Source organism: Vipera ursinii (genome assembly GCF_947247035.1).
Source record: "Vipera ursinii genome assembly, chromosome: 6".
In the NCBI taxonomy this organism is placed as follows: domain Eukaryota; kingdom Metazoa; phylum Chordata; class Lepidosauria; order Squamata; family Viperidae; genus Vipera; species Vipera ursinii.
In genome coordinates, this window is record NC_139515.1 from 41,772,822 (window position 1) to 41,794,415 (window position 21,594).

General features: G+C 40.8%; 1 protein-coding gene across 2 annotated transcripts in view; it reads left to right on the forward strand.

Annotated features, from left to right (window-relative positions):
* The window catches only part of XPOT (exportin for tRNA), a 52,878-nt gene that overhangs the window by 6,898 nt on the left and 24,386 nt on the right, over positions 1-21,594 (forward strand). Inside the window, exons 1-6 of one of the 2 annotated variants that reach the window (XM_083365576.1) lie at positions 5,891-6,209; positions 14,089-14,216; positions 15,431-15,513; positions 18,461-18,517; positions 18,818-18,887; positions 19,032-19,250. In XM_083365576.1, coding sequence (XP_083221702.1) covers positions 14,157-14,216; positions 15,431-15,513; positions 18,461-18,517; positions 18,818-18,887; positions 19,032-19,250 — 489 coding nt within the window. In that variant the 5' untranslated portion in view covers positions 5,891-6,209; positions 14,089-14,156. Of the gene's footprint in view, positions 1-5,890; positions 6,210-14,088; positions 14,217-15,430; positions 15,514-18,460; positions 18,518-18,817; positions 18,888-19,031; positions 19,251-21,594 lie in introns of those variants that run through there. The other variant, XM_083365577.1, reaches the window with a different exon arrangement.

Here is a 21,594-nt window from a genome sequence, read left to right on the forward strand (position 1 = left end):
GAATAGCCAACACCCCAGAAGACAAGCTCAGGATCCAAAAAGATCTTGACAAACGTGAACAATGGGCCCTATCCAACAAAATGAAATTAATGTGGAGAAAAGCAAAATTTTACATTTAGGCAGGAAAAATCAAACGTATAAGTACAGATTAAGTGAGACCTGGCTCAAAAACAGTAACTGTGAGAAGGACCTTGGAGTCCTAGTGAACGATCAGTTGACTTTGAGCCAGCAGTGTGCAACAGCAGCCAAAAAAGGTAATACAATCCTGGGTTTCATAAACAAGCATAGAATCAAGATCACGCAAAGTATTAGTACCGCTTTATAAAACCTGAGTAAGATCACACCTGGAATACTGCAACCAATTTTGGTCACCATACTACAAAAAAGATGTTGAGACTTTAGAAAAAGTCCAGAGAACAGCAACTAAAATGATCAAAGGCCTGGAGACTTAAAACATGAAGAATGGCAGGACTTGGGTTTGGCTAGTCTAAAGAAAAGAAGAAACAGGTGAAATGCTAGCAGTATTCCAGTATTTGAGGGGCTGCCACAAAGAAGAGAGCATCAACCAGGGCTTTTTTTCTCATAGAACGCTCAGAACTGAGTTCCGGCACCTTTTTTGGATGGAACCTTGTAGGAAGGGCAAGGTGGGTTATATGACATGTGTGAGTTTCGGCACCTTTTTCTTTTACAAAAAAAGCACTGGCATCAACTATTCTCCAAAGCACCAGAGGACAGGAAAAGAAACAATGTTTGGAAACTGTCCAAAGAGAGAAGCAACCTGGAATTAAGGATAAACTTCCTAACAATGAGGACAATTAACCAGTGGAACAGCTTGCCTTCAGAAATCGTGGGCGCTACATCACTGGAGATTTTTAAGACGAGACTAGACAGTCACTTGTCTGAAATGGTATAGGTTCTCCTGCTTGAGCAAAAGGGCTGGACTAGGAAGATCTTCAAGGTTCTGTTCTGTTCTATTCCATTCCATTCCACTCCATCCCATCCCATCCCATCCCATTCTATAATATTGTCAGACCCCAAAACTCCTCATCTGCTCTCTCCTTTTTTCTGTCTTTTTGGGGCCTGCCATTATTGTTAGGGTAGGGGATGCATGGGGGATTCATAGTGTTAATTTTCACTTTCTCCTTCCTTTGTCTGGCCTCCTCCCTTTGAGTATGGAATGCGTCTCCTTAGCTAGGAGACAGTTACAAGGAAACGAAAGCTGGAGAAGACCTTGAGATGCATACCTATTGTGCCAGACAGCCACCCACCAGGCCACCTGTGGATTGGCTGGATTTCAAACAGACATTATGACTTTGGTGGGAGGGGGCATATTGCTTGCTTAATTATATTTTTTATACGGGCTTTTCTTAGATCTCGCCTTACACTCCCTACTGTCACTAGTCCCTAATAAAAGTTCCTTTTGAGACAATGCCTGTTTCAAGTGTTTTGCCTTCTTGGGTGATTAGTTGAAGTGGGTCCTGACAGGTGAGATCTGCATAGTACTCAACCTGGAGAAGTAAACTGCTGTACCAGGGGAGTCGCAACAGAATTCCAGATGAAGGAGTTCCAGCCGGCTCAATGGGCCGAAGGCCTCCTCAGCCTTGAAACCAGTGAAAGCCTCTCCCGAGACCAGGAAGTGGCTGGACCATCTGGTGAAGAAGATCGAGCCAGATGGTCACTCTGAGTTGGAAAAAAGGAAGGCTGGGAGGAGAAAGCCCTGAAAGTCACCTTAACGGGGGGAGGGGGGGGCAGGAGGAGGTAAGAAAAAAGCTAAGAAGAAAAATCCAGAACCTGCCCCCCCTGGACAAAGATGCAGAGAAAGAAGACCCCAAACTGGGATCTATGGAAGCTGTAATGGAGTATGTAAAGAAAACACTTGATAATTTTAAAATGCAAATGAAAGGGGGCCATGAATCTGAAGAAGAGTCAGAGGAAGAAGAATCCGAAGAGGGGGAATCAGAGATCCGAGAGGCAGCATCGGAGCCCAAGGTACAGCACCACCCAGGGGCCATCTGCTACAAGCCGCCAGGGCCAGACCCCCCCCAACTAGCAGAAGTGAAGCCGATCCCAATTGGGGTGAAGTTTGATGGAGACCCCAAAAGCCTGGGGTATTTTCTGGCACAGGTGTACATCTACATGCAGATCTATGAGAGAACTGTGCCTACAAATGTCGAGAAGGTACGCGTAGTCACCTTAGCGTTGGAAGGGGTGGCAGCAGATTGGATGGTGACTCTTTACAACTGCAATGCCCCCGAACTGAGAAATTTCAGCTGTTTTATGGCCACACTCCAAAGGCGTTTTGAGGACTGGCTGGCAGACAAGAAAGCCCAGGAGCGCATAAAGACCATGAAGCAAGGGAGAAGACCAGTTGCTGAATACACTGTAGAATTCAGAGAACTGGGCAGCCGCCTTCATTAGCTAGAGGAGATTATGGTGAGCTGTTTCCAGGATGGGCTGAATGAGGAGCTATATAATGCTTGTGTAGCTTGAGGAGCCCTGGGGCGACTTTATGACTGGTGCCTGCTAGTCAAGGAGGTGGAAATCGACCAAAGTAAGCACCTATACACCTTAAATTCCCTGCTATCACTAGTCCCTAATAAAAGTTTTCTTTTGAGACAATGCCTGTTTCAAGAGTTCTGCTTTCTTGGGTGAGTAATTTAAGTGGGTCCTGACTTCTCTTCTCTTCTCTTCTCTTCTCTTCTCTTCTCTTCTCTTCTCTTCTCTTCTCTTCTCTTCTTGTTCTGTTCCAGTCTACAACCAGCCCTGCAGAAATGTCAGGGACAACCCCTTTGTTATATTCAATAAGCTGGAATTAAGCCAACCAAATTTATTTGCAAAAACTAAACGAAACAGTTCAAAACAGAGTAAAACAAATACAGACCGAGACTATATCAGAAGCTCTGCAAACGGTTGCCTTCAGCAACCAGCACCTCCCACACATTCCCCTTTTAAACAACAGTCTTGGGGCGTGGCTTCTCTTTGCCTCCTCCCGAGGTGCCTCATTGCTTTTCTTTGTTCACTTCTGCTTGTCTGCCTCCTGTTTCAAGCATCCTTGAACAAAGCCAGCTGTGGATCGTCTTCGTCTAATCTTTCAGGCTCACACAGCTGGGTCTGAGGAGGAACAAGACGGGAGGGGCCTGGCTGAGAGCTCTGTGATGCATCTGCAACCAAAGGCTCTCCAAACCCCTCCTCCTCCTCCTCAGAATTGTCCAATTCAGCTGCCGAAACCACAGGCTGACGCTGAATCACAACTATTCTATTCTATTCTATTCTATTCTATTCTATTCTATTCTATTCTATTCACATTAATATAAATGGAATTTATATTAATGTGAATAGAATAGATATAAATAGATATAAATGGAATTAAAATAAAATAAAAAATAAATATTAAAATATACCAAGAGTTTACTGCATTCCTGATTACACTGAGCCACTCATCCACTCACTTTTGGTGAGTGTACTTTATTCAATGGACGTCATGTAGTTGTGTGCTTAATTTTTGTTCATTTCTGATATTTATATAGGAAAAGATCTATATTCACTGTAGCATTTGCCTCTTTTTTGGAATTTTTGTGCAGATAAATAATTGGGAACAAGATATTAGCCTATGCTTTCACTTAGGTGATAGATGCGTACTGCTGAGTCCTGATCTATTAATATTGAATTAACAAAGCAGGAGTGTATTTTTTGCAAGAACAGATCTTATAATACCTAGAAGTTCTATAAGCTTTCTTACTGAAGATTTGTCCCAGCCATGCATTGCTTTATTTTCCGACTAAAATTCCAGGCACGAATCTGTTTTACATTAGTTTGGGTATGTCTAGTATAATGAAGAGAAGGACGAGGGGGGACATGATAGCAGTGTTCCAATATCTCAGGGCCTGCCACAAAGAAGAGGGAGTCAAGCTGTTCTCCAAAGCACGTGAAGGCAGGACAAGAAGCAACAGATGGAAACTAATCAAGGAGAGAAGCAACCTAGAACTAAGGAGAAACTTCCTGACATTAGAACAATTAACCAGTGGATCAACCTGCCTCCAGAAGCAGTGAATGCTCCAACACTGGAAGTTTTTAAGAAGAGACTGGCCAGCCATTTGTCTAAAATGGTATACGGTTTCCTGCCTGTGCAGGGGGTTGGACTAGATGACCTCCAAGGTCCCTTCCAACTACTACTTCTTCTTCTTCTTCTTCATCTTCCTCTTCTTCTTCTTCTTCATCTTCCTCCTCCTCCTCCTCTTCTTCTTCTTCATCTTCCTCCTCCTCCTCCTCTTCTTCTTCTTCTTCTTCTTCTTCTTCTTCCTCCTCCTCTTCTTCTTCTTCTTCATCTTCCTCCTCCTCCTCCTCTTCTTCTTCTTCTTCTTCTTCCTCCTCCTCCTCTTCTTCTTCATCTTCTTCCTCCTCCTCCTCTTCTTCTTCATCTTCTTCCTCCTCCTCTTCTTCTTCTTCTTCTTCTTCTCCTCCTCCTCCTCCTCTTCTTCATCTTCTTCTTCTTCCTCCTCCTCCTCCTCCTCTTCTTCTTCTTCTTCTTCCTCCTCCTCCTCCTCCTCTTCTTCTTCTTCATCTTCCTCCTCCTCCTCCTCCTCCTCCTCCTCCTCCTCTTCTTCTTCTTCTTCTTCTTCTTCTTCTTCTTCTTCTTCTTATTATTATTATTATTATTATTATTATTATTATTATTATTATTATTATTAGTTTTAGGCCGCAATTGTACATACAGTATATTGGGAATGAAGCCCAATGGAAATAATCTGATAGGTTAATGATTGCATTGATACAATACTATCATCCAGGAAAGTTTACGCATTTAAAGACTTTGAAGCCAATTAAATGAGCGCTTTACAGAACTACAATTCCAAGCATCCCTTTTGAAAAGCCATGATATTTAAATCGAAGTTATGTGTAGTATTGGTATATTCCAAGTATGTCTGTTGTCAGCCGGTCAATGAAAAGTAGGGGAGCTATGAAGGATCAAATGAAAGAATGTATGTCCAGATGAGGTCCTGGGGATCAGAAGGGTCATATATGGAGATAGGACCCAGGTGTGGTTGTGATGGACATGGGAGTGAGGAAGATGAATTTTGAGAAGAAACATTTACTCTTAAACAACTTTTTCTTTAACAGCTTTTTTCCTTTCTGCTCACTGAGGGCTTTGCAGATAAGCTTGCTAACAGTGGACATGTTAGGGGGATGGAGTGTGTGTGTGTGCAGGGACAATGAAGTGAGACAGACAGGTTTAACCACTTAGCCAGGACACTGAGCTTCATTTAGAAGAAATGTTAAAACCACATAGCTGGCACAGGAAATTAGAAACTTTGCAAGATTCCTGTGACCTAAGATGGGCAAAGGTGGCGCGACATTTAGTTATTTTGCATAGCAAGCAAGCAAGATTTAGGGGGCTGCAATCTAGGTAACCAATCAATATTATATGTTATGCATGTATCATTGAGGGGGGGAGTGCAGAGGAGTGTATGAAAATCACCTTTGATTATAAAAACTGCTGTAAAACTGTAAACGGGGCCTTGGTAGCTTTCAAAGCCGAGGTCATTTTTATTCCTTGGTGACAAAATAAAAGTCTGCTTTTCCATTCCTTGTGTTTGATGTGATTAATTGGCTTCAACACCAAGCTAAGACCTAGTTGTGGGAACAACAGCTAAAGCTATTCAACGCGAGAGGTTTTCTCATTCAAGGCCAACATAGTGATCGGAGATAGCTAAACATCTGGGCTATTGGTAGGGACGCAAAGCGAACAGAAAGGCTGGGGAATAGCTCTTTTCTGACTTAAGCAGCAGCTCGAGAACTACGCCTCCCATCATGAATTGCGCCTAAGCAGAAAGCTTTTTTTCCCAGTGTGCAACGCGCTTTCTTCCCCTGATTGGCGTTCTTAAAGTAAGGATCGAAAAACCTATTTCTGAATTCCAGATTTTCTCTGAGACGGTTTATTGCCTGGCGAATCTCGGGTTTGATGTCGCGGAGTATTCTGGATGCTGTAGTTCGGGGCTTGGAGCAGTTTCCTGAGCGGAACTGTGTGAAAAGAGACTGGGGTGCTGCGGAACCCGCAGAGGCGCGTTAACCGTGTTGCGTGTTTCCTGGCGGCGCGGCAACTCTGCCGCGTGTGGCCTTCCCTGGCTTCCTCTGCCCGGCCCCCCTGCGCTGTATCGGCCTCCCAATAGTGCGAGAAGGCACAAGCCCTCCTTGATGGAATAGCTGGGAAGGTAATGAAACGAAACGGGGGCTGTTGGAGGGCTGTGTGCGCTTTCAGGGTGGCCGTATTTGCAAACTTGGGAAGGATGGGGACTATCCAACTTTTCTTTAAATGCAGAAAGGAGAAATCGCTTGGCCCAGGAGGCCCCATGGTGCAGTGGCGTGACCGCCTCGTGTTCCAAGTCTCTTGATCAAGATTGGAGGCTGTGCTCTTTGGGGATGGATCCCCCTTCTCTTAGGGCCTTACTAACCTAAAGCCGCATAGATTACCTCCTATCCCTTGACCCGTGCTTCTTTGCCCTTCATTTCATCCCGTGCTGCATCTGCTAAAGTATTTTCTGCCTCTTTGCTCAACTTGGTGCTCTACTAAGGTTCTGGGAAGTTATCTTCCAAAATTCTTAGCCAGCTGCCTAGAAAGTCTAAGATTAGTTATCCCAATGTATTTGAAAGATCTGCGTTTGAAGAAAAGACCCATGTAGAATAGCCCTGCATCAGTTTCCTAGTGATCAGCCCACTTTTATCACTACCAATACCAGAAAGAAATATTATTATTATGATGATGATGATGATGATGATGATGATGATGATGATGACTTATATGCCGCCCTATCTCCCAAAGGACTCAGGGCGGCTTACAACAATAAAAAACAATACAAAAATTAAAAAACGAATTAAATAACAGTCCCAAAATTAATTAATTACAGTTAAAAATTAAAAACATATTTAAAAACCCATCATCAATCCAGGTCAGCCTGATGGAAGAGAAAAGTTTTGAGGTCGCGGCGAAAGGACCGGAGGTCCGGGGCCATCCGAAGCTCAAGGGGAAGCTGGTTCCAAAGGGCTGGTGCTCCCACAGAGAAGGCCCTCCCCCTGGGGGTCGCCAGCCGACATTGTCTGGCGGATGGCACCCTGAGGAGGCCCTCTCTGTGTGAGCGCACTGGGCGATGGGAAGTTGTCCCCGGTAGCAGACGGTCCTGCAAGTAACCCGGGCCTAAGCCATGTAGGGCTTTAAAGGTAAGTACCAGCACCTTAAATCTCGCCCGGAAGACAACTGGTAGCCAATGCAGCTCACGCAGGAGGGGTGTAATATGGGAGTATCGGGATGCTCCCACCACTACCCACCACTCCCCCATTATGATGGGGGAAACAAATTATTTGTGCATTATAATGAAAAACAGCTTTTTCTTTTACTTGTTAACGGAAATGTAGTTTCTGTCTCATATTCTTTTGTTGCTTTCTTCTTGGGTCACCTACTTTTCTTAACTGGCAATCAACTTTATTTCATGATGAGTTTATGCCCATGTTTATGTTGAATTGACATTGAAAAGCATTGTTTGAAATAATATATCATGCAACTCATTTTCTGATAGTTCAGCCAAATGGTGAACGGGAATATACAAAATAAAGATAGCAGTTCAAGAAGTAATAAATATGGTTATCAAAAAGTCACTGCAAACCATTTAAATATTACCCAACAACCCTGCCAGTGTTTACAGAAGTGCATGTTCATTTACATCCTAATATCCCCCTGGTGTTGCCACAAGCATTACTTTTATTATTTACTCCTCTTGTGTTCCAAAATTGAATCTTCTATGTGTGATCATTATAATCAGATTGGCTCAAAGATATTTGATGTCCCTAATGGTTTTATTAATTGAGGATTTGAGATCATGCCTTTCAGTAAAATAGAGAAGGTGAGACCTAGTTACCAGCCTTAGGGGTATCTGTGTTACATGCAGCATTCCTGCTAGCTGTAAAGATAATTCTGCACACAATTTGACCAATCTGTCACAAGTAGAAAGCCATTTCACCCAAGCATGGTCCTCCTATGCAAAGTAGTTCTCTAATCTATATAGTACTGTGGAAGCTAAAACATTCTGTTGCCCGCATACCATAATCTAGAACTTAGATGCAATGTACTAATAGATATTTAAATATAAGATTTTTCTTGGTGATATTCTTAAATAGAACAACAAAACTCTACTCACTTTATCTACATCTACATTAGCAATAACTTGCATGTATGAGTGAATCATAGAATATCAAAAAGATTTATGGTAATTGATATGACAAAATTTTTATGGCATTACAGTCCACTTCAATTATATTATGTAATATATACACACTTGCCATTTTGAGAACTGTAAATAGTGAAGTCAAAAGATAATGAAATGTAGTAACAGTAACAGTAAAATCTGTTACTTTATTTACAGTGACAGTTTGCAAATTGATAAAAAGTATAATTGTGGTTTTATATTTATAATGCATTTTGTCATTGGTGATGCTCATTAGTACATAGTGAGTTCCTAAACTACATTAAATTATAATTTGTTTAATCATTGATTTCATAATTGAATGATTCACAAATTATACCAGATGGGTTTGCAAAAACCAAACAAACCACATTATACAATAACTAATTTGAAGTGTGGACCCAGAAATAACATGATAAATGGAACAACTGTCCTAGCTGAAGCTTTAGAAGATAGGTTGGAATTTCTTTATACATTGTAACTCGTACATATGTCTCTTTTCTCTTCCTCCTATCAGCTCAAAGGCGATTGCTGATTTTCTGCTATCATTGACAGCAGAAAAGCAGTGATCTAATTCTAATGAGCCCAGTGGACCACTGGAAAGCCCATAGGCTTCCTGCAGAACAAGCACTGTAATTTATATGGATGAGCATTGTATGCAAACCTCAGACAAGGGGCTGACTATACCAGGGGTCAGCAACCTGAAACAGTGAAAGAGCCACTCGGAACCGGTTCCCTCACAAAAGGAAAAACTGGGAGCCGCAAAAAATGTGTGCGCATGTGTGTACATGCGCGCATGCGCAGAACAGGGTTTAAAGAGTGGAGCCAAGGCGAGATATGCACCTACCCTGCATATTTGAATTGATTGGTTGAACTTTTTTAGTCTCACTTTTTTGGGGGGGGACTGCACATGGCAGAGGACTGGGAGCTGCAGGAGACGGCTAAAAGAGCCGCATGCGGCTCCGGAGCCGCGAGTTGCAGACCTGTGGACTATACCATTCTCTAGCTGATTTGAGTTTATTGTTTATAGTACTGAAATAGGTTGATGTTTTGTTGTGGTTGAATTTTAGAACCCTTTTGGATTTATTTTAATACAGATAGTATTGCATTTTTAGGATTTTCTTGCCCCTACCCTTTCTTTCAGATCTGCTTGAAGCACAAAAAATTGACCTGAGGATGCAAGAAACTAGTAGATCATGGGTGTCAAACTTGCCACGTCATGTGACGTGTTGCAATGTATCACGACTCTTTTTGCATTGCCAGCAATTGGGTGAGTGTGGCTTCAGTATGAAGCCAGTTTGACACACCTGCAATAGATGGTAGGATTTTTAAAAATCCTCCTGGTAATCTGTGACACTTAGGTGAGCGTTTAAATGTCCTTCAATTCTCTTTAATAGCAATAGTGACTCAGAGACCAGAGGCAAAGAGCTAAAGAAAAGCATGACAGGCTCTTTCTTTTTGAGCATTTAGAACCTACAGAAAACTGAGTCAGTGGAGGTGGTTCAACTCTGAGAACATTTTCTAGATCAGACATGTCAAACACAAGGCCCGGGGGCCGGATCCGGCCCGTGAAGTGGTTTCATGTGGCCCACGAAGCCATCCTAGAAACAGTGAGGGACCGGCCCCCACTGCCTTGGCCCTGGCCCAGAGACCCTCCTTCTGCCAGAGACTCTCAGACCTGTCTCATTCCTGCCCAGGCCCCCATAGGCACCCTTGATGTAGAGCTGGCCATGCCCACCCAGCAGGCCATACGCACTCTAGCCACACCCACCGAGTAGGCCATGCCCACCCTGGCCATACCCACCCGGCCCCTTGAGGGCAACCGCAATGCTGATGTGGCCCTCAATGAAATTGAGTTTGACACCCCTGTTCTAGATATTACTCAAGTTTTACCTGTTTCTCCATTGAACGGTTACATACTCTTCACATGAACTACAAATATTTTCTTAAGAAAAAAGTATGCTCATGCATTCATTTTCTACTCAGAAATTTTAGAAGGATGTTGGGTAACTGTTGAAAAATGTGTATGACAATAGTAGGAAATATGTCTTATTAAGACCCCTAGCCTACATAAATTAAACTGTTGTGTTCTTTAATAAAGCGTATATAATTGCACCCCTTCATGGATTACTGCCTTGTCGTGGCAAAGGGGCTTGCATAATTCAGTGAAGCTATGAGCTATGCCGTGCAGGGCCACCCAAGACGGACAGGTCATAGCAGAGAGTCCTGACAAAATGTGATCCACTGGAGAAGGAAATGGCAACCCACTCCAGTATCTTTGCCATGAAAACCCCATGGACAGTACCAAAAGGCAAAAAGATATGATGCTGGAAGATGAGCCCCTCAGGTCGGAAGGCGTCCAATATGCGCTACTAGGGAAGAGCGGAGGGCTAGTACTAGTAGCGCCAGAAAGAATGAAGCGACTGGGCCAAGTGAAAGGATGCTCAGCTGTGGATGTATCTGGTGGTGAAAGGAAAGTCCAATGCCGTAAAGATTTTTTCTCCATAGGAATCTGGAATGTAAGATCCATGAATCAAGGAAAGCTGGACGTGGTCAAAAAAGAGATGACAAGACTGAACATTGACATCTTAGGAATCAACTAACTAAAATGGACAGGAATGGGTGAATTTAATTCAGATGACCATCAGGTATACTACTGCGGGCAAGAATCCCTCAGAAGAAATCCCTCAGAAGAAATTCATAGTCAATAAAAGAGTAGGAAAAGCAATACTGGGATACAATCCTCAAAATGACAGAATGATCTCAGTTCGAATCCAAGGCAAACCATTCAATATCACAGTAGTCCAAGTCTATGCCCCAAACACCAATGCTGAAGAGGATGAAATTGACCAGTTCTATGAAGCCCTACAGCACCTTATAGAACTAACACCAAAAAATGATGTCCTTATTGTCATGGGGGATTGGAATGCTAAAGTAGGAAGCCAAAAGATAACCGGAATAACAGGCAAGTTTGGCCTTGGAGTATAAAATGAAGCAGGACACAGGCTGATAGAATTTTGTCAAAAGAATACGATGGTCTTAGCAAACGCTCTTTTCCAACAACCCAAGAGACGGCTCTACACATGGACATCACCAGACGGCCAACACAGAAATCAAACTGACTGTGTGCTCTGCAGTCAAAGATGGAGAAGCTCTATACAGTCAGTAAAAACAAGACCAGGAGCTGACTGTGGCTCAGATCATGAGCTTCTCGTTGAAAAATTTAGGCTTAAATTGAAGAAAGTAGGGAAAAGCACTAGGCCACTCAGATATGAACTAAATCATATCCCTGATGAATACACAGTAGAGGTGACAAATAGATTTAAGGAATTAGATCTGATAGACAGAGTGCCTGAAGAATTATGGACAGAGGTTCGCAACATTGTACAGGAGGTAGCAACTAAAACCATCCCAAAGAGAAAGAAATGCAAGAAAGCAAAATGGCTGTCTGAGGGAGCTTTGCAAATAGCTGAGGAAAGGAGGGAAGTGAAAGGCAAGAGAGAAAGAGAAAGATACACCCAACTTTATGCAGAATTCCAGAGAATAGCTAGAAGAGATAAGAATGCCTTCTTAAATGAACAGTGCAAAGAAATAGAAGAAAACAATAGAATAGGGAAGACCAGAGATCTCTTCAAGAAAATTGTAGATATAAAGGGAACGTTTCATGCAAAGATGGGCATAATAAAGAACCAAAATGGCAGGGACCTTACAGAGGCAGAAGAGATTAAAAAGAGGTGGCAAAACTACACAGAACAACTATACAAGAACAAGCTTAACGTCCCAGATAACCATGATTGGGTGGTCACTGATCCCGAGCCAGACATCCTATAATGTGAAGTGAATGTGAAGTACTAATTAAGAAAATTCTACAATGTGCAGAAATGGATAGATTGACTCTAAAGTTAAAGGAGAAAGAAGACTCAATGTTCTTTAGAACATGGGAATATTTTTATCATTGGCTAGAAAAACGAGTCAGAGAGGAAGGAATGTGATATGTAATTTTGAATTTATATTAGTAAGAAGAAGGCTATTGAGTGATGAATTAACATATTGTTTATGATAATTAAGTATATCTATTATTATTAGTTAAATACATGTACCGAGACATTGTGCTGTTTTCTAAATATCAAAAATGTTATTTGGAAAAACCCAAACCCCAACCCTAATCCCGACTCTACCTTATCCCTAACCCCATAAAAACTAATACAATTTATGCAAAAAAAGTTGGTATGTCAGTCAATTGCTGCTTTCTACAGATAGTCTTCAATTTATGACTGTTCATTTAATGAAGGTTGAAGTTATGATGGCCTTTGAAAATGACGTATACCTTTCCTTGTAGTTATAACAGATGAGCATGTGTGTGTATAGATGCACACACAAAAATCATGTGATTGCAATTCAGGCACTTGGCTTACATTTACAATGGATGAAGTATCTTGTGGTCACATGATCACAGTTTGCAATTTTCTCAGCATGCTCCTGACTAGCAAAGTCATTTGGGAACATGCAGTTTGTGGAACTGCACCTAATCACATGATTCATTTAACGACCATGATACAAATGGTTGTAAAATTGGGTCTGGTAACATGATGGCTTGCTTAATGGTTGCATCACTTAACTATCCAAATTATGATCCCAATTGTCATAAATTGAGGGCTACCGAGGCTGGAGAGATGTGTGATTAAGAAAGGATGTGTGCATGTCAACTCTTGTTCTGCCCTGTTACTGTCCCAAAGAATTCACAACATCCAAAGTACCTCTCATCTTCCAAAGGTTATTTGTAAATTTCTACTTATAATGTTTTTAATAGTTAAAAAGGTAAAGGTTCCCCCGCACATGCGTGCTAGTCGTTTCTGACTCTAGGGGCCAGTGCTCATCTCTGTTTCAAAGCCAAAGAGCCAGCGCTTGTCCGAGGACGTCTCCATGGTCATGTGGCCGGCATGACTGGACGCCAAAGGCACACGGAACGCTGTTACCTTCCCACCATAGTGGTCCCTATTTTTCTACTTGCATTTTTACGTGCTTTCGAACTGCTAGGTTGGCAGAAGCTGGGACGAGTAACAGGCGCTCACTCTGTTATGCGGCACGCGGGATTCGACCCGGCGAACTGCAGACCTTCTGATCAATAGGCTCAGCGTCCTAACCCACTGAGCCACCATGTCCCTTTGTGTTTTAATAGTTAGATCACCATAATAAAATAGAAGATGTTCAGATTGCATTCATACAGGTCTCATTATCAGATTAAGATTCAAAGTTCCTTTTGTTCACTTACAAAACACATTTGCTAGAAGGCAAAGTATTGAATAATTCCCTATCATCTATTTTCTCAGCATGTTTTTTACTTCCCAAGTTATCTTTTTCTTGGTAAGTGCAGAAAGAAACCATACGACTGTACACATTTTGTATTTTCTCAAAATACCTATGGTGGCCAGATGGAATCTTAAAAATATGATTCTGTTGCTTTGCTTTGCAATATGTCTGCTTTCTATTTTGTTTATTATATTTAAAATTCTATGTTAAAATAATCAGCACGAATCATGAAATGTATCTGCAAGGAGACTAGTGTTGCCTTTGCTAACAACATAGAAGAATGATACTTTTATTTTGCTTCATATCTGATTAAAAGATTTTTTTAAAATCTTGCCCAGCATTGACTGTTTCAGGTTTCCAGATGTGTTGGGTTGTAACACTTGCTTTGCCTGCGTAATGTGGTAAAAAAAGAACAGGTATACAGAAAGATTTTCTGTCATCTGATCTTTTTGTCTAAGTCTAAGATGTAGTTCATCTATATTGAGGCTTTTAAATCTTGGCTTTAATTTAGAGTTTTGCAACTGTCTTAATTTTATTTCATCCATAGATGTTTGTATCTCTGATTGTGTATGAATGGGATAATCCTGTTAAAGAAGCTGGAGAATAGCAGCAGAAATGGATGAGCAAGCTCTTCTAGGATTAAATCCAAATGCTGACTTAGATTTCAGGCACCGAGTAAGTTTAATTATGCTTTTATCATAAACAGCATATTAATTTTGGCTTGCTATAAATATTTATAAATATTTCTGAACTATAGCCAAGATATGGCTTATTTTTGTAAAACTATATAACATTTATCAAGATCTTTTCATCTCTAGTTCACGATTCTCTAGACCAGTCCTTACCATTTAATTGCTTTGTGTAAATATTTCACCAAGTGCTTTCATAGCCCTGGTCACCTGTTTCTTAACATCTTTAACTTGAGAGATCTTTCCTCTGTCATTCATACTTCCCTAGTTTTCACAACGTTGTGTTTATATTACTGCATTGTCGTCACCAATCCATCTTTATCCGTTTTCCTTTTTGTTTGTTTCCTTTTGTGACCTGGGTATTCTTCTCTGTCCCTCAAAGTCCAGCTAAGACATGGGTAGTATTAGATTAAATTAAACTGGCAGCCTATTTTTTTGAGAAGCAGATGACAGTGTCAAAAATTTTAAGAAATATGTTAAAGAGAGTTTTTCCATAGACTTTTAATTTTGGATCCCTCCCTGGCTTGGAACTAGCGCCATCTGCTATATGATCCGCAGCAGACTATCTTGGAGGGGACTTGACTCTCAATAGGAAGAAATTTGCCAACTCCTGCATTAAATTAATTCTTCTCTCAGGTTTTCATCTGAATATGTGAGGTCTTGATCATAGCTGTATATGTGGCCAGCAACCAATGTTCTTTCTCACCTCCCCATGTTCTGTTAGAAATTGAAAAAGGGAGATGCACTTATATTTGTCTGTGTGCAAATATACCTCTGCGCTATTTGCAGGATTTTTGATCATATGGAGACCTATTCATATTTAATGAACTGAAAACAAATTTCACAAATAACAATATGGATGATAGAGAGAATAAAGATCAGGACTTTCACTCATTTTTAAACCTTCACATGGTCAAAAATCTAGTTAATTCTATTGGGCATAAGATTTCCTTTTCCTTTTGCTTATTCTCTTTTTTCTCCAGTTTTCTACTGGAGTGTTATTCCATCAGACCTCTACTTTGCTTACCAGATTTCCTCTATGCCTTTAGCAACTTTGCACTGATTAAAATAACATGGCTTCTTAAATTTACTTTATTTCAAAGTTGTAGAGAATCAGAAAAGCTTTTTTATTATGCCTGTTTATTAAAGGATACATAGCTTCTTTTGTCGTAAAAATATACATTTTAAAAATAATTTCAGGCATTGGCCTATTTTGAACAGTTGAAGATATCTCCTGATGCTTGGCAAGTGTGTGCTGAAGCTTTAGCCCAAAGAATCTACAGGTAACAAAATTTAAGTTGTTTCTTTTCTTAAGTAGAATTATAAGAGACAGTGAATTGTGTAAATGCCATTCCCATGCACCATATAATTCATAATAGTATCAATAAAGGAGAATATTTGTAGCTCAGGGTTGAAATAAGGGGTCCTTGGTGTTCTCTGAACTTGTTTTCTTGCAGATGTTTCATTATCCAAACTAGGTAATATCATTAACACTGTTGATGTTACCTAGTTTGGGTAATGAAATGTCTGCAAGAAAACAACCAAGCTCAGAGAGCACCAAGGACCCCTTGATTCATAATAGCTAGACATCTGTGGTTAGTTTATATTTTTGTAGTCATACTGAAATTGCATATTTTTTATTTTTTATTTTATTTTAATTCCATTTATATCCCGCCCTTCTTCGAAGACTCAGGGCGGCTTACAAGCTTATGAAGTAGAAACACTTCTCTGTATATACAATAGATGTAAATATAAATTTCAAGCAGATAACCAACTCCATTACAGGTAATTCCCAAGTTACGAGCGTTCACTTAACGCTCGTTCAAAGTTACATGATGAGTGCTTATGAGCAAGTCCCGAAGTTACGAATATTGTAGCACCACGGCAATCGTTTGCCCTTACAAGCGACCGCAGTGGCTCTGCAACATTCACCCTGGTTATCCCCTCCCCACCCCCGCCCTGGATCTCCCTAGGCACCAGGCCTTCAATAGTCACCCTGCGAAGATCAAGATCCTTCGCTTTCTTGGCTGCTCCAGGCCTTCAATGCATTCACAGAGAATGGAGGCCTGAAGTAATGCAAGATCATGCGAGATAAGTGGGGCGAGATCTCACACTACTGATCTTGTGTGATCTCATGGTATATAGGCCTCTGTTCTCTGCAACAGAGAACGGAACCGAAGCTGGGGGATGCTTGTACGTACCTCCGGAGGCTGGATCGGGGCTCTGGACACCTTTTCCAGGCTCCTGCCACCTGGATCTAAGGCCAGGGGAGGCTTCCGCATCACCCCCCGCAGCTCCAGAGGCCTTTTCCAGGCCGCTGCTGCCTGGATTTGAGGCCAGGAAATGCTTCTACGCACCCTGCATGGTCCGATCCAGGCTCCGGAGGTCTTTCCCATGCTGCCGCCCAGATTTGAGGCTGGGGAATGCTTCCGCAATCCTCCTGCAGCCCGATCCAGGCTCCGGAGGCCTTTTCCAGGCCACTGCTGCCTGGATCTGAGGCTGGGGAACGCTTCCACAAACCCCCCCTGCAGCTCGATCCGGGCTCCAGAGGCCTTTTCCAGGCTATTGCCGCCTGGATTTGAGGCTGGGGAATGTTTCTGCGACCCCCCCCCCCCGTGACCCAATCTGGGCTATGGAGGCCTTTTCCAGGCTGCTGCTGCCCAGAACCGCAGCAGAGAGGAGACGAATCTTTTCCAGGTGAGTCCTATGCAGCAGGAAGGGAGGGGGAAGCATGTGGTATCTTAGTGGGTCAGGGAGGGTTTGGGGGTCTGTTCCAGCACTAGGCACTCTGTGGCCTTCCCCACCCTGAGATACCTAATGTTCACTTAATGAGCAAGGGAGTGATCTCATACCTCGAATGAGATTCACTGTACGAGTTTTCGAGTTACGAGTGGAATGGGCAGGGTCCATTACAGTCGTAATTGGAAGACTATCTGTATTGTTTGATGTGGTTATATCCTGATGAACACAAATAGTGGAACTAATGGAACCTGAATTCTTTTCTGTTTCTCAAGAAGTTTGTCGGCTCTCCAGAATTCTTCTTTGAAGTACATGACTGTTTAACTTTATGGCCTAGGATTATAGTGGAAAGAACTGTTAAATTAGCAAAAACCTGGATGTCATGGTTCCAAACTCCAAGGCAAAAAAAGTTTCCTTAAAGAACATACCGTATTTATTTGGCTACATGGTATTGGCAGATCAAAAGTGAAACCAAGACTGAAGTTCCCCTCAAAGGTTACAGTGTTACAAAGTTGAACTTCCCACCCCAGTAATATGTAATAAGTCACATTCCCCAATTAACTACTTGAATGGGCTTTCTAACAGAAGTTTTAGCCTGCCAAAATGTAATCAGCAATGACTTTGGTTCCCACAGAACAATTTATTGTTTCGACTAAGCTAAAAAATACTCATCCCCCTTCCCAATTCTGTGGCAACCGAAAACGAAGGGAAAATGGCTTCAGCCAAATCCGTTTGTAGAGTTGACACTGCATTGTCCTTATGTGTGGTATTTGTGATTTTCACAGATGCTGCTATATTTAGTGTTTTCAGTTAAAAGTTATTCTATGCTACTGAATGCTGCTTTTTCTCGTTTTACATGTGTGGATTCAAGCCTAATCTGTTATTAGTCTAAATAGATGTTGTAGCAGCATGGCCATAGATTATTATTCATTATTTCACTCGTGCTAGAGTTTGTATAGTTTGAGCCATTTGTTGACAGCTAAACATAACCTGTGTTGTAATATGAATTGTATCCCCATAATCTCTAGTTTGTCTTGAGATATCTGTGTTATAGTCTGAAGTATCCACACCAAACTCAGTGATCAACCTCTAGGAATATAGCTTAAAAATATAATCTCTTGCTTGAATTGGATTATTTTTAATGTTACCACTTTGCCTGTAGTGTCAAAAGCAGTATCTAGATTGTAGTAGTTATAGCTAAATTTTGTAACCTGTCATTAAACCAAAATGGTTTGGAACAATGATTTCTGCTGCAAAATGTATGCAATTTTGTTATTTAAAAGGAGATTGCCAAATATAACTTTAGCTCTTCAAATGAGGAGCAGAATGTAAGTGAAATACATATGTACATATTTGTCTATAAATTTATATTTGTGTACTTATAATTATGAACAAAGCAAAATTTTAACCAGACACTAGATTCCTATCCAACCCATCAGATAAAACATATCAAATAAATAGTTTCATCCCCTATTTATTTCTCTATTTCAGTGATGATCACATCAAGTTCTTCTGCTTTCAAGTTCTGGAACATCAAATTAAATACAAGTGAGATACTTGCCTTATATTTATGAAAGGTTGAAGTAGATAATCTTTGCAGTCTTTTTCAAATCCACAATTTTTGTATGGGTCTGGATTGGAGGTGGGGGAAACTTAAGAGGAACTATATATTAGCACATGTGCATCTGTTTATGTATTTTATTTTACATTCTAATGCAAAAATTCCTGTCCATAGCAGTTGTATTCAAAAATCCAAAATCTTATGTAGGGAACAGGATACTGGAAGCTTCTGCAGAAATGTTTCTCTGAAAGATTTGTAAATATTTTAATATTAATGCTCTGTTTCAGGTATTCTCAACTAACTGAAGTACAGCAACAGCTAATTAGGGAAACGCTAGTAACATGGTTACAAGCACAGGTACGTTTTTCTCATATAATTTATTATTATTTATCATGTGCTTCAATAATTTTCCAAATAAATGACTTTACCTATAAAAATATAGCTGCTTATTTCATACATGATCATATCCTGAAACATTTTAAAAATGCATTTTTTTTCCAGATGGTGAATTCTCAATCAGAGAAGACATTTATACGAAACAAAGCAGCTCAGGTCTTTGCTTTGCTGTTTGTTACAGAATATGTCACAAAATGGCCCAAGTTTTTCTTTGATATTCTGTCTGTGGTAGGCCTGAATCCTCGAGGTGTGGACCTTTATCTCAGAATTCTTATGGCAGTTGATGCTGAACTGGTAGATAGGGATGTTGTTCATACTTCAGAGGTAAGTTCCTTTTTTATAAAATAAATGTGCCCATTAATTTAAGCTTTATGTAAGAACCTTGACATAATAAGTTGGCTTTTGCTGACAGTTTCATAATTAACTTGTTCTGTTAAACAAGGCATGTTTAGAAGCCATGTCTTTAAAATGGCATATTTAGAAACTGTAGAAAAGTCTGTCTCAACTTGGTACCATCCAGATATCCTGAAATGTTTTCAGAATTTTTGTGCTGGGGAATTCAAGAAATTTGAGTCCCAATACACTTGCAGAATATTAGGTTGGGAGAAACTGCAACAGAGTTTGTGAAACAATATGAGCTCAGGGTCATATGTATAATAGAAGTAATTGTTAAATTTTAGATTATAGAAAAAGATAGTTTTAATTTCCACTTAAAAACACAAGAAACTGAAAAAAATATTTTATGTGTTGAACCACAGAAGCTGTTAAGGCTTGGTTCAGTTGTACAAGTCATACCAAATTGAGAAACTAGGGTTTCTACATCCACAGTTCAAATTGGTCTTTCAGGTTAACAATGGATAGAGAAGAAGATATAGCTTCTAAAGTCACTTGCTAAAAATACTTCTGAGGAAATTTTGCCTAATGCAACTATGAATCATTCAAGCCTCTTTAAATTCCATCTGCTATAATAATTCTGTAGGGAGACACACGAGAACCATAGTCAGTTCAATTGTACCTGATGTAGTGATATCTGACATATATTGACAATAATACTTATTATTACAAAGAAACTCCATGTTTTTTAATATATAAGTTGTTTAATATTAGGTAAGTTAGCATACAGTTGCAAGAAAAAGTATGTGAACCCTTTGGGATTACGTGGAGTTTTGCATGAATTGGCCATAAAATGCGCTCTAAACGTCATGTAAGTCACAACAATAGAAAAACACAGTCTGCTTAAAATAATACTACACAAACATTAGCTGTTGTCATGTTTTAATTGAACATAAGATGGAAACATTCACAGTGCAGGGTGGAAAAAGTATCTTTGGACTTAATAACTGGTTGACCCTCCTTTGGCAGCAATAACCTCAACCAAACGTTTCCTGTAGTTGCAGATCAGAACTGCACAACGATCTGGAGTAATTTTGGACCACTCCTCTTCACAAAACTGTTTCAGTGTAGCAATATTCTTGGGATGTCTGGTGTGAATCGCTCTCTTAAGGTCATGCCACAGCATTTCAATCAGGTTGAGGTCAAGACTCTGGGCCACTCCAGAAGGCGTATTCTGTTCTGTTGAAGCCATTGTTTTGTTGAATTACTTGTATGCTTTGGGTCATTGTCCTGTTGCATCACCCATCCTTTGCGGAGCTTCAGTTGGCGGACAGATGGTCGTACATTTTCGGCAAAATGTCCTGATAAACTCTGGAATTCATTTTCCCATCAATGACAACAATCCGTCCAGGCCCTGAGGCAGCAAAGCAGCCCCAAACCATGATGCTCCCTCCGCCATATTTTACAGTGGGGATGAGGTTTTGATGTTGGTGTGCTGTGCCTTTTTTTCTCCACACATAGTGTTGTGTGTTTTTCCCAAACAAGTCAATTTTGGTTTCATCTGTCCACAGTATATTTTGCCAGTAGTGCTGTGGAACATCCAGGTGCTCTTTTGCAAACTTCAAACGTGCTGCAATATTTTTTTTGGACAGCAATGGCTTCCTCCGTGGTATCCTCCCATGTACTCCATTCTTGTTTAATGTTTTCCTTATTGTAGATGTGTCAACAAAAATGTTAGCATGTGCCAGAGATTTCTGTAGGTCTTTAGCTGACACTCTAGGATTCTTCTTCACCTCATTAAGCATTATGCGCTGTGCTCTTGCAGTCATTTTTACAGGACGACCACGCCTAGGGAGAGTAGCAACAGTGCTAAACTTTCTCCGTTTGTAGACAGTCTGTCTTACTGTGGACACATGAACATCAAGGCTTTTGGAGATACTTTTGTAACCCTTTCCAGCTTCATGCAAGCCAACAATTCTTGATCGTAGGTTTTCTGAGAGCTCTTTTCTGTGAGGCATGGTTCACATCAGACAGTGCTTCTTGAGACCAGTAAACCCAAAACAGGTGTGTGTTTTTAAAGGGCAGGACAGCTGTCAGCAACACATCCAATATCATCACACTGATTGGGGTCAAGGTTGGCTCACTCCTGGCTCCAATTAGCTCTTGGAGAAGTCATTAGGCTAGGGGTTCACATACTTTTTCCACCCTGCACTGTGAATGTTTCCATCTTATGTTCAATTAAAACATGACAACAGCTAATGTTTGTGTAGTATTATTTTAAGCAGACTGTGTTTTTCTATTGTTGTGACATACATGACGTTTAGAGCGCATTTTA